The sequence below is a fragment of the Anomalospiza imberbis genome, chromosome 6, assembly GCF_031753505.1.
Source record: "Anomalospiza imberbis isolate Cuckoo-Finch-1a 21T00152 chromosome 6, ASM3175350v1, whole genome shotgun sequence".
NCBI lineage: Eukaryota > Metazoa > Chordata > Aves > Passeriformes > Viduidae > Anomalospiza > Anomalospiza imberbis.
In genome coordinates, this window is record NC_089686.1 from 57,587,074 (window position 1) to 57,600,297 (window position 13,224).

At 43.0% G+C, this 13,224-nt stretch overlaps 1 protein-coding gene across 2 annotated transcripts in view; it reads left to right on the plus strand.

Annotated features, from left to right (window-relative positions):
- SCUBE2 (signal peptide, CUB domain and EGF like domain containing 2) overlaps positions 1-12,274 on the plus strand; it is a 36,658-nt gene extending 24,384 nt beyond the window's left edge. For both annotated transcript variants that reach the window (XM_068194644.1, XM_068194643.1), the window contains 6 exons: positions 6,987-7,154; positions 8,348-8,509; positions 9,233-9,430; positions 10,022-10,174; positions 11,197-11,276; positions 11,918-12,274. In XM_068194644.1, coding sequence (XP_068050745.1) covers positions 6,987-7,154; positions 8,348-8,509; positions 9,233-9,430; positions 10,022-10,174; positions 11,197-11,276; positions 11,918-12,070 — 914 coding nt within the window. In that variant the 3' untranslated portion in view covers positions 12,071-12,274. The remainder of the gene's footprint in view (positions 1-6,986; positions 7,155-8,347; positions 8,510-9,232; positions 9,431-10,021; positions 10,175-11,196; positions 11,277-11,917) is intronic.
- Positions 12,275-13,224: the final 950 nt, after the last annotated feature.

Consider the following 13,224-nt stretch of genomic DNA (forward strand, 5'->3'; position numbering starts at 1 on the left):
GTAGGTGGATTGTGAATCAGCAAGCCTTTAAAATGCTTGTCACATTGAATTAGTATGTCTTCCAGCAGCAGCAGGATTTGGCCTAAGAACAGATTTTCCAATCCAGTTTTGCTAACTCTAGAAAAACTTGGATTCGTAGAACAGACAAATCGTTTAAAACATCTGTGCAAGCAAGCAGGGAATTACTCAGGAAATCTCGGAAAAAGCTGTAAGAGTCCTTTTTTTTTTTTCTTGGAACATTGCAATAAATCTGAAAAATTCTGGAAAGTTCACCAAGATGAGTTTACAAGGATATTTTCAAGCTATTTTGTTGGATGCTAGAGGAAGGCTTTGAAAAAAATCCATCATTCCAATTGTACAGAGCACAGTATGACTCTGAAGATATTTGTGATTTCATCTGGAAAAAACAGTGATGAGTAAGCTAAAAATGTTGCAGGTGGAGAAGGCAATGTGAATTACAATTAGAAATTGGAAGAGGGAAGAAACACAATTTTTTTTAGGTAGCTGCAGAATCAGTTTAATGTTGCAGCACAAACGAGAAGCATACGTGGCATTTCTGTGCTAGTTCAGAGAGAAAAGGGAATTTTGGGCAATGCCTGCCCAGAAAGTTCTTTGGTGGGGTGAGCACAGACAGCCTGCCCATGGTTAAAACAGAGTCACTGAGCATTGTTCGAAGCACAATTTGTAGAAGTCAGGCCTCTTCTTGTGCTGAATTGGTGCCGCAGTTTGTTCTGGACACCCTAACAGGTGCTGCTGTGAGCAGTGGAATGGCCCCGTGTGTCTCATGCCTTATGGCTTGATTTGCTCGTGCCTAACTAGGCGCAATCACTAAATGAACCTTCCTTTCTTCAGCTGAATTATTCAGACCATATCCTTGGGGAGATTTGCTGTGATCAAATAGGAGGTGAAACTTGCACCGCAGCCTTTCCCTTACACGGGTGTTAAGGGCTCTCTCCTTGCACTTGTTCCCCTGTTTATTTTCATTAAATGTCCAGAAAATTAGTATCTTTGAAACCTCCCTACACCACTTGTCAGGCTGCTGGGAGCTGGGCAGACAGCTCCCTGTTGCTGAGAGGACATAAAAGTACCCACAGGGGCAGCGTTGTTAGGGACGCCTCATTTCCTTAGAAAAAGCTGATTGTCCCAGGGTGAATGGTTAAGGTGGGACTGGGGGGCAGGAGCTGCTGCTTGGGCTGCCAGGCAGAAGGAGCTAAGAAAGAGGCTGGGGAGAGGAGAATAGAGTGGGAACAGTGTGAAGAAAGGCAAGAAGCTAGTTCAGGGATCTGTGTGGGAAAGGGTGTCGTGGTTTTTGTTCCTTTGCTTTGGTCTGATTGTTTTGCAGAGCTGCTTGTGGACGGGATTGGGGGTCTGCTTACCTAGACATGCGGGTGGATCTGGGGAGAAAGTGGCTCCACAGCAAGAGATAATGGTCAGCAGATGATTCAGTGCAGGCATGGATGTGGCCTCTGGACAGCTAAGGACTTTTGCTCAGTCTGGCCAGAGGAGTAGGAAGCAGTGAGGGAACAAAGCAAGTCAAAGGGACCTACAAGTCATCTTTGATGCTGTTATTGAGTAAAATGCAGATTTTAGTTCATTGTTTTCAAATACTTGGAGTAGGGCTAGGTTAGATACAGTTTTGGTCCTCTTGTAGAATTCCCCTGGCACAGCACTGTCTGAAACATTATTTATATTTGAACAGTGTCAGAGGGAAAGTCCAACTTCTGCTCTAACAACTTTTTTGCTGGGTAACTGGCCTGCAATTCCAGCAGCAAGATAAAATTTATTTGGTTTTCACACTTCTGGTGAGGTAGTTCTATCTCTGATTTTCCTGTCTTAACTCCTACAGTCTTGAGTGGGGCACAGTGCAGAGGAAAAGCATTAGGAAGACACCAGGGACAAATTACATGTGGTTTGCAGGGTATTTTATCATTGTTAATATGCTGGATGCTTGCACTTGTGTGCCTGCTGCTCTTTAAACAGCTATTGGTGGTAAAAGGGAATTCACTGCTGATTCCAAGGGATAGTGTGGTTAATTTCAACTTTGCTGTTTATTGTACAGTTCTCTTTGGGATTTTCTGATGCTTTAGAGGCTCAAATGTTGCATTTTTCTACCTTGTTATGTGTGAGTTCTGTATCTGTGATGAGCCCATTCAGCACTGGCTCATGTTGGTTAATCCCATGAAGTCCTGAATATGGCTTCCAGTGAGTAAGGAGCAACCAGTGATAGGTCCAGAATCATGGATATCCCATGAAATGCATATAGGAAAATGGAACTGTCATCAACCTTCCCAGAGATCTGGATTCTCTTAGCAGAAGTATGATTTTTCTGCATTGCAGTAGATCTTAAGGTAACAAACATCCATTTTGGAATTGTCAGTGCAACAAGTCTGTGTGTGAACCCTCTGAGCCTGCTGGAAATTCTACATGCTGCCTTGAGAGGAGATTTGTCTTGGGGAGAAGGCAGTTTCACTCACTAGCCTGGCTACAAGTGTTCCTTCTCCAGTATGAGCTTGACTTCTGAGAGATTTAACAGCCAAAGACCAACTGTTTAAATACTACCAGTTCCTTTTCAGAAAGTGATTTACAGGAAACCTCTGTATTGAAAGAAAATAAGTTCAAACAACAAGCAATTTAGCTGCTCTTCCACTGCTTAACTCTGTCATACCTTGATCACATCCCATGGTATCAGAAGCACACCTTGCCTGTTCTATTTTTTTTTAAAATTTTGTTTTTTGGGGTTTTAAAAGATTTTTTGGTGGGCTTTTTGTGTGTGTTTTTTTTGTGTTGGACACACCAATACTTTCAGAGGTGGAAGGAGGCACTGAGAATTACCATTTCCTGAAATGGATGCAAAAAAGGATATGACAGCATGTCCTTGCTCCACAGCAGTTTCAAGTGGGTTTCCCCAAAGAGCTGTCACCTCAGAGAACAGCAGGCATGAGCAGCACTGGCACAGGCACTGCTCTGATGGAAATGATGAGCAGCTTCATCTTGTGTGGGAGGTGTTCAGTGCATTTCGTTGCTCAGCATTCAGCAGCTTTGTCCCCTCAGCTGAGAGGATGCAAGTAAGATAATAACATTTCATCCAAAATGATGAACCACGTCTCAAAGGTTTGTATGTGGTATGATATTGGCATTATAAAAGTACGAGAGAGGTATCTAAAAGGAAAAGCAAAGTGCTGCTTGCCTTTGCAGTCGTTATAATGAATAGTTGTGTTGCATAACTGTTGGGTTTTTTTGGGTTTTTTTGCAATTTTGTGAAAATCCAAGAAGAAGAAATGAATTTATCAAATGGGGGGAAAGGGTGCTATTTTTCCTGCTAACCTGCTTGCCCTGAAAATCATAGATTCAAGAAGAGTGCTGTTTTTCCTGCTAACCTGCTTGCCCTGAAAATCATAGACTCGAGACATAAATCCTTCGAATGCGTAACCATCTCATGTGACCTAAACGTGTGACCCGCTCAAACACAATAACTTAAAGGATGCCGCTTCAGAATCAATTTGCATCCCTTGTTGCTGATTTTCCTTATAAAGTCAAGGCATCATTCTTAAGAAAATGGTGAATTGGTGGATCATGACCTCCTTTATGAGGTTCACCTTCTCAGCCCCTGAGATACTACAGCACTTGTCTATAGGAGCAAATGCTCAAAGGCTAATGTGTTGAAAAGAGGGGAAGAGCCTTTAAATGTCTTTGTAACTGTTAATCCTTGTTCCCTGTGGGCCCCTCTCTTCCCCCCCACCCCCCTTTTCTTCTTGTTTTTGCATCAGAAAAGCTTTCACTTTTTTTTTCCCCTCCTTTAAAACAGCTGCATGAGACTCAAGACCAGGTTTTTAATGGGTATTGAAGATAAACAAAGACAGTGGCTGCAGAAATGAAGTCTACTAGAGGCAATTGGTTCTTTTGTTAATTTGGAGAAAATCAAGTTTCTGAAAAAAAGAGCAAAGCCAGCCAGTGGAATTGTGATTTAATGTCATTATTTGCAGATCTCCAGATCTGGTTTTCACTAAGTATTTCCCACATGCAATTTCTAAGTTTGAGAAATGAAGCTCATAAACTTCTGTACTTGTTTCCTTTAAGCAAACATCTGGAGAAGTTTAACTTCACAGAGGTGTTTCTTGTAGATTTTTGGTTTTTGTTAATTTTGCTGGGCTTTTTTTAAAAGAATGTTCATCCTAATTTTATGCACAATCCTATGGAGTTTGGTGGGATGATTTCTGCGTTGAAATGACGCCCCTATTATTAATGCTACTATAATTGAATCTAAAACTGAATCTTATTTGTTATGCTAAGTTGGAGCCCTGTGAATGCTGTGAGCTTCTAAACAGGCTTTCCTCACTTCCCCAGCTCTGTGCTTCAGTGGGACTGGATGAGTGGCCTGTTTGGAACATTTCTAGGTGGAAGATGAGGGGGAACTGGGAGCAGTTTACAGGGAATGTATTTGTGGATTGAGCTGTCTGGACACTTGTACTACTGTGAAAAGCTTGATTTGATGCAGTCATGTGAGGAAACAGATATATTCGTGAGTTTGAGGCATTAAAACTTGGACATGGCATGGAGTAATTCTAGTATTTGCATTGAATATTGAGTACTTGTTAGACTGTAAATAGCAAAATCTGTATGTGGGTGTACTGACCTGTTTCCTCACATGCACATGGGATCAATCAAAGCCTGAAGTGTTTGGTGTGTCTCAGAAATCAGAGCATTTTTCAGCTGGTTTTGAACACCCTGTTACGGTGGTGCAGTGGTGATAGCTAGTCTTTTTTCTTTCTGTTGTTGCCACCTCTTAGGAAAATCAGAAGGAAATACTTGACTCAAATGGTTCACATTTAATGGAAAAGTTCTCCTTTGGTCCAGATGGAGGATCTCAGTGATGTCTGAGGAGGTTTTTTTAAGCTTACTTCTGCAATGCAAATTTTCAAAAATTAGGCACTTTGCTAAATAACCCAAGAAGATTTAGATTAACTCAGTTGTATTCCTCAGGGAGGTCCACAATTTTCATAACATGTGGTTTCAAGAGAAGAAAGATGCAGATGGTAAAACTGTCAAGAGACATCTGATGGGATGAGTTCTCAAATGCAACATTTCCACATAAGTTGTGGATTTGTTTCCTGTCCAGGCAGGTTTCCTTTGAGCTCTGATAGATGTCCTACTGTTCTGCTGGACTCTGAGCAAGTTTAGGAAACCTGAAGTACAGTTTTAAGACTGAATTTGTAGGGTCAGTGTTTCTGTTCAAAACACAGAACAGAGGCACCTCTTCTCCCAAATGCAAACTGCCCCCCCCAAAACAAAAACAAAACAAAACAAAAAAAACAAAACAAAACAAAAACCCCAAAAAAAACAAACCCCAAAAAAAACCAAACCAAAAAACAGCAACCTAAAGAACCCCAAATCACCCCAAACTTGACATGTGATTAAAATGAATGGAAAAAGACAAGCTAAGGGGAGAGAGCAAATATTTTCTAGCAAGGCCACTCGGAGCATTGATTACCCATGGAGCCATGGAGTTGTATGAGGGAAGGAGATTTGCTCAGGTCTTTCCATTTCTTCCAGGTTTCTGAAGTCAGTAGGCACTTCTCAGGATCACCTTTCCTAACCCTGAATTGTCTTTCCTTGTTGTGGAATTGTAAATAGTGCTCTTTCCTTGCCTTATTAGGAGTGCTGCAATGAAAGCCTGAATTCATTCATGTTTGTGGAAGTGCACAAATTGTACAGAGATGAGTGTTCTGTAGGAATGTTTATAAAATGGAGAAAGGCTTGGAAAGTGTGGGAGCAAATGAATGTGTGTCCTTATGAGGGCAGAAGTGATGTGTGGTGGAAAAAGTTAGAAGCAGGAGCTCAGACTTCCTCACAAGCTTTCATTGATAAGCTACAGAGCATTGCTTAACCTGCTGCACTTTATTTTTGAGCCAAGGAGGAGCACCCAGCGATTCCTCTCGGTGTATCAGCCATAAACAAAACTCTTCATCATTGATCATGACCGGTAGTTAATGCCCTGCTTGTTGTTAGTCATATATCCTGAAATGAAGCCAAGGCCAATTTAACTTCCTAACAAAACAGCTATTCACTGAGTGATTTATTGGAGCTATAAACTAAAACTAACAGTTTATTATCGTAACAGGTCTTAAAAGGACAGAATTTTTCAGCACAGCTGAACAACTGCAACAGTGTTTTGTGCCTTTCCAGAGCAGGGTAATTATTAAATACCAGCCCTGAAGCCAGTTCTTTTGTGAAGGGTTTGGAAACCAGAACTTCTCAAAGATACTCACAAATATTGCTGGGCTTGCTAGATAATACTGAGGTGTGTGATGAAGTAAAATCAGTCAGATTGGGTTAGAGCTGTCTGTGCACCACAAAGAATGCAACAGTCCAGTGCACAGATAATTATTACCCAAGATTATCAGAGCAATGGCAAGAATATTTCTGCTTTAAAAGTCTTTGAGGCATAAAGTTTGGTTTACTGAATTTGCACAATTGCTTGTTGTACTTGAGGTTTTCAGACTATCCAGTAATGCTGATGGTCATTACTAGATAGTCTGAAATGGTCGTGAAATATGAATATGCAATAATAAGATTAAAGTACTCACAGAAATCTGGAAGTACCTTTTTGGCATCTTAGGTTCAATACTAAATTATTTCATCTGGGAGGAGTTCAAGAGCTGTCTAGCTAGAATGAGGAGATAATCCCTACATAATTGCACTGTACAGAGGAGCAGAGAGCACTGGACAGGCTGAGTGTCCGGTGTGGCCTTGGAACAAAGTGTGAAATCCATTCCAGCTCCCAGAAGAGCTCACTAGCCCCGAAGGCTGTCAGTGTCTGCTTCTCAGTGCACATTGGAGGTATAGAGCTCCAGCTGTTGCCAGCATCCATTTCTGGAGCCCTGTTCCAGCTGCCCCAGTAAAGCAGAGCAGTTTCCCTGTGGGGCTGTGGGTCCTGTGCAGGCTCACTAACACTCCTTTGTCTCTGATGTGTGTTCTCCCTCTCCTAGATCAGTGCTCCCCTGGTGAATATTCTCCTGATGGCTTCAAGCCTTGTCTGCCATGTCCCCTTGGAACTTACCAGCCTGAGGCTGGGAGAGTGTCCTGTTTTCCCTGTGGAGGAGGTCTAACAACGAGGCACAGCGGGGCATCCTTGTTTCAGGACTGTGAGACCAAAGGTGAGGCCAGGATTTGTCTGATGAACTGCATTGATCTGAGGCAAAAGGAAATGCTGCCGCTCAAGTGGGGAATTCAGAAAGGCTCTTTCTCCTTCTGAGGATCAGTCCTTCTAGGAGTCTCATAGCAGATTGGCCTGGCCTGGCTGCAAGGAAATTCAGTAAAACCTCAATTCTTTCTAAAACTGGTTACCAAAAGCATGGGTAAAAGAAAATTGCTTATATAAATCACTAGAGGACAAAGTCTTTAACAGAAAATCTACTGCTGCAGAGCAGAAATGAGGGATAGAAATAAGATCCTGATGCAAACATTTGGTAGTGGTTTGGATTAAGAGATCTCTCTCATTTCAGTTAAGATATGTTTGAGAATTACAACATATTGTAAGAATTTAGCAGTATCATTGAAGAATTAATATTACTGGTAGTAGTGTGTTATCTAATAGTTTCCTTCAGTGTAGAATCACTGAACCCACAAATACTGCCTTTTCATACTTAATTTTGTGAAATTGAAGTATTAAAAAACAATGTTAAAACTCTGGATCAAGATAAGAGGAGCTGAATCCGTTTTATTTAACATAAACAAAAACAAGTCTATAAATGAGGTTCAGTTTTCAATTTGGAGTGGAGATTAAAGGAATTCTTTCTATTAACTGGAATGAAGAGCTCAGGAATTTGCATGTGGAAGAGGCCACATGAGACATGGAATCACAGATGCAAGAACTATTTGGAGCTTATCTGAAGTGTTTGGATTGTGGCAGCATGTAGGGAAGGACTCCTGGCTGAGCTAGCTTCCAAAACTCAGCAAGAATTATTTGGGAGTAAGCAGAGCTTAAAATGAATAGAAAAAAAGGGACTGAGCAGCATGGAAAACTACATTTGATAGTAGCTCTTTTCAACTTGCACAAAATAACCTGATAAACTGAAATTGTTTTGTTACCCTCATAGTTTATTGCTGTGGTTTTATTGCTGCTTTCACACAGAAGCACTGTACGGTGTTGCATTTGGGAATTTTGAACTTGTTCAGAATGACCTGATGATCTAAAATTTGCTTAATTACCTCTTTTTTGTTACCCCTACAGTTTACTAATAGGGTATTTCAGTTTCTGAGATTACACTAGGTGTTACACAAGCGTATAAAAGCATATTCTAGTACGCTACTGCCACTTTTAAACCATGATTATTTAATTACTGTCCAGTTCAGTGTTCTCCTGGCCATTTTTACAACACCACAACTCATCGATGTATTCGCTGTGCAATTGGGACATACCAGCCTGAGTTTGGACAAAATTACTGCATTTCCTGCCCTGGAAACACCACTACTGATTTTGATGGGTCAACAAACATAACACAGTGCAAAAGTAAGTACAGCAAGATGGTTTTGGTGCTCTCTTACAAAAAAAAAGACTGGGCCATTAATGTTTGGAGTGGCCCTAAGGGCAAAATTTAGCTTTGCTCCAGGGAGCTGGAGAGAAGGCAGAGGTTGCTTCTCTTTTGCTGCCTGCATCTCACCCCACATGGCTCACTGAGGTCTGTGAGAGACCATTTCTGCAGACTGGTTCCATCATCCTTGTCAAGCTCAGTGATCACTGTGTTTTGCCAGTTGGTGCTGGGTTGCTCGGGGTCTTGCTATTAAATCTTTTCTCTCTTGATACAGCAGAGTTTGTGTCCTCAGCACCCTGATTTGTTCCCTCCTATTAAGAGGAATGAAAGCTGGCTCACAAAACTTAATAGCTCTAGTAACCATACCTTGTTAATAACAACCTTTGAAAGAGTCCATTACAAAGGGAGCCACTGCTCTGGATTTATGGTAGCTGTGGTGTGGGAAACTGAGGGTAAATTAAAGAAGGAGGATGGAGGGCAGAGAGGTGACTGCTCAGAACCACCTCTGGAGTGCCTACATACACACAGACACGTGTAAACACACCTACACAGAAATGTGAGAGGCTGGCAAAGAGAGCTGTACCTGCAGCAGATGCAAACTGGAAAATGTGTGTCTGTCACCCGTGCAGCTGAGGTGACTGCAGGAGAGCTGTAGGGTGGCCTCTCTTTGCCTTGTCCTGCATAGCGTGTTCCTTTCCCAGACAGGCAGTGTGGAGGGGAACTGGGAGATTACACTGGATATATTGAATCACCCAACTATCCTGGGGACTACCCTGCAAACACTGAGTGCACTTGGAACATCAACCCACCGCCGAAGCGCCGCATCCTGATCGTGGTCCCAGAAATATTCCTGCCCATAGAAGACGAGTGTGGAGACTACCTGGTGATGAGAAAAAGCTGTGAGTCTGAAACACCCACTGGGGCACAGCTCAGTGGGCAACACAAGGTTCTTACAGGCATTGCTGTTTGCAGAAACTGAATGTAGCCTGCCTGGCCTCTACTTAAGAGCAGAAATTTCTTTAAGTGGCAAATGAAGGAGTCCTATTCGGCAGTGCTGCCCCATAGCTTTCAGTGAAATTCAGAAGGTACAAGGCCATGATGTGTCAGTGAGCTGAGAGAAATATTGTTAAGAAGGGGTAGATGGTTCAAGTTAACCAGTCATGCATTATGCTAAGCAGTTCTAGCCTGGGTTAGGAAAGAGGAAATGCTTGCTAATCCTTACAGGTGCCTGATGTATGGATAAGCAACCTCAGTTTCTAGTGTAGGCACGTCCTTCAAACAGTAGACTGTTATTTTAGAAAAAGGAAAATATTCCTTCACCAAAAAGTCCCTCATTGATGGCCTGCCATCCACTGATGGCCTGCCACATTTTGAGGAGTTTTCTTAACACCAGCAAGCATTTTTCTCATGGTAACAGAGAAAACAGCTCTTACAGCTCTTTGCTATGAAGCATTGTCACACAACTGCCTGTTGTGCGTTTGCTTTGAAAGCTTCTTCCAACTCGGTGACCACGTACGAGACCTGCCAGACCTACGAGCGCCCCATAGCTTTCACTTCCAGGTCTAAGAAACTGTGGATCCAGTTCAAGTCCAATGAGGGGAACAGTGCCAAAGGATTCCAAGTTCCCTATGTAACCTATGATGGTAAGTGCGTGTGAGCAGCTGGGCTGGTGTGGGCTGGCGCAGCTGCAGCAGTGCAAAGCTCCCCTCCCTAAGCAGCAGGGCAGCCCAGTGCTCCCAGCAGTGTCACTAGGAGCTGCTTCCAGTAGCTGTTTCATTTAAACCTAATTTGAGGAATTCTGCAGTGCACTGCAGTCTTTTAAGTGCCACTGTGTCTTCCAAACAAAAAGCTGGGGTGCTGGGCTCTGGCCTGCAAACTACAGAGCTCAGACATAGAATCTAAGCTTCATGCACTTCTGTGCCTTTCCATTTTCTTCGGGTGGCCCCAGTTAGGAATTAGGTAGAGCCCAAGTACCTGTGTTTATGGTGTTCCTGCTACCATTTGTGGCCTAGAATCAGATAGCAAAATATCTATATTGAAAAGAAGCTTGAGGGGAAAGATTTTCACCTCTCCCTTGTCAGAATCATGAGGTGTGAAACTGAAGCTGAGGATTTGCACTTCAGCATAAGTGAAGTGATACTGTATGTTGTGCTCACACTGGATTAATTGTGAGGGAGTCATCCCTGCTGTGGTCTGCAGAGTTTCACTAGCGGTGGAAAAATAATTTTTCAGGGGAGACCTCTCCTTTTGAAGAATTTCAGGTTATGATTGACCAGGGGGGTTACTTTTAAGAAAGCATCCTCTTACATAATCCTTTTATTCCTTCTTCCTGTAGAAAGAAGTCACTTGCAGGTTGCGGGTGTGTACAGAGGGGTCCCTGCAGTTCAGTTGGTTTGAAGCAGGTTACTTGGTTACTGTTTGCACTCCAGTCTTGGGTGCTTTATGATTTCCTTTGCTTTGGACAGATCGATGCTGAGCAGCTCAGCAGAGTACACTGTTCTCATAATAAAAAGAAAAGTGTTAGGAATATTTTCTGACTGCTAATATGAGAGCCAAGTACTACTGGTTCTTCTAAGGGCAGGACTTCCATGTGTAACCACGGGAGGTATTGAGTATGGAAGTGAAGTGAAAAGCTGCAAATTACTCTCTTGTGCATTCCCCACAGAGGATTACCAAGAGCTAATAGAAGACATTGTTCGGGATGGCAGACTTTATGCATCTGAAAATCATCAAGAAATTCTTAAGGTACATTCCTTCCACTGAACATGTTGGTTTTGATTAGAAATTACATTATTTGGTGCAAGTGAGTTTGCTTCCTGCTGTGCATCAGGTCTGTTCCTTGGTGCACCAGGCATGAGCTGCTTCAGGAAATGGGGTGAATCAGCAGGTTGTGCAGAGCAATGGACAGGGGACCCTTTGCTCAGGGGGACTGAAGGTGGATCAGAGCTACTAGGGAAACTAATTTATTGGGAAAGCACTTGGTGCTGCTCCTTAGAGCTTGCAGATTAGCAAAGGCTTTTCCTCCCTGGGCAAAAGAAATCTCTTTGTGGATTTTGCCGACCTTGCTTAGGGGACTTCCATAGGCAAGTTGAGTGCATGCCTTTGTTTTGCTGGATATCAGCTCAAGTGTGGGTTTATTTTGTGGTTTGTTTGCTCTTCTTGGATGTATGAGGAGGGAAGAAATTCTGGAGATGCTAATGTGGAACACCAGTGACTTCCCAGGAGCCTGAAAGTCAGCCTTGCGCTGCTAAGTTTCCAAGTCCCTTAAGCACCTGAAAAGTAAAATGCCCCATAATCTTTTTTGAGTTAGACAGGCATTAAACTTTGGTAATACTAACTATAACTCCTCTGTGGAACTACTATAAAATCTGCTTCCCTTTTCCCAGGACAAGAAGCTGATAAAAGCATTGTTCGACGTGTTGGCTCACCCGCAGAACTACTTCAAGTACACAGCCCAAGAGTCCAGAGAGATGTTCCCAAGATCCTTCATTCGGCTGCTGCGCTCCAAAGTTTCCAGATTTTTGAGGCCTTACAAATAGTTGGCACTGTACTTAAAAGCTGAACCAGCCCTGGGCATGCACAGAGGGGCTGTGGTAGGTGGGGCTGCTCTCTGTGTTTTACACACTGGCAGAGACACTCCAGGGAAGCTCGCCAGCTCCGTTCTTGGCAGAGTTTGGCTTTCTCAGCTAATATAAACATTTTGGTGAACAGAATTTTGATTCCTTTCCAGATAATACCTTTTGGGTACCAAAGGATAACTCACAGGTCCCTGAATTGGAGACTGCCCATGATTTCTGAAGGGCACCAAGCAGAAGTTTGTAGAGCTCTGCCCCATTGCTTCATCAGCACCTCTAAAAGCTAATGAGGACAGACAGGCTAAGTAGTGTGGTTTGGGATGAACCCTGGGCTGCCATTAATGCATGTTACCTCAACAAAGCTGGGTTCATGTTTGGTCTCGCTGAAAGTGAGAACAGGATTGATGACTCTCTTAACATTTGCTACGCAGGAAATTCAGAGCTAAGGTTGACATAGTTTTAATTCAAGCCAGTGAGGCCAAGAACTGCACAAGGTGCACTTTTTCTCTGAACTACATGTGTCATGAAGCAAAGGGTTGAATATCAGCTTGATTGTTCAGGGTCTGGCTCACACAGTGTCCATGCCAGTGACCTATCGGCTTATGTGGAGTGATACCAGAATAAACAGCAATGGAAAACAGGCCCTGACCCACTGGACATTTCCATTTTGGGCTGTCTGCAACTGTTAGAGCAGATCAGATTCTTTCCTAAATATCAGTGATGTCCCTGTGCATAGGCCTGGGACAGCAAAAGGCATTTTCCAAGTTGGGTAAGATTCTGCCCTCTGAGCACCTGCAGGTGAACACAGAAGCCCCATTTTAAATGCAGGCTTTGCATCGATGATGCTCTTGGTACAACACTGTTTAAAGCTGAATAAGGTTCTGGTATGAGTCTCAGTTGTCATATTCTCTACCTTTTCTGAGCATCTTGCAATGGCCTTGTGGAGCAGAGAAGAGCTGCTTTCCCTGTCTGGCTGGAGAGAAGGAGAGGTACAATGATTCAGCCAGACTGTGGCCACAGAAGTTGCCTATGGCAAATTGTTCCTCAGGATTCCCAGGCTCTGTGTCTTTCTCCTCAGGCTGTGTTTCCTGTTGGAGACAAGGTTGTTCTGAGAGGGA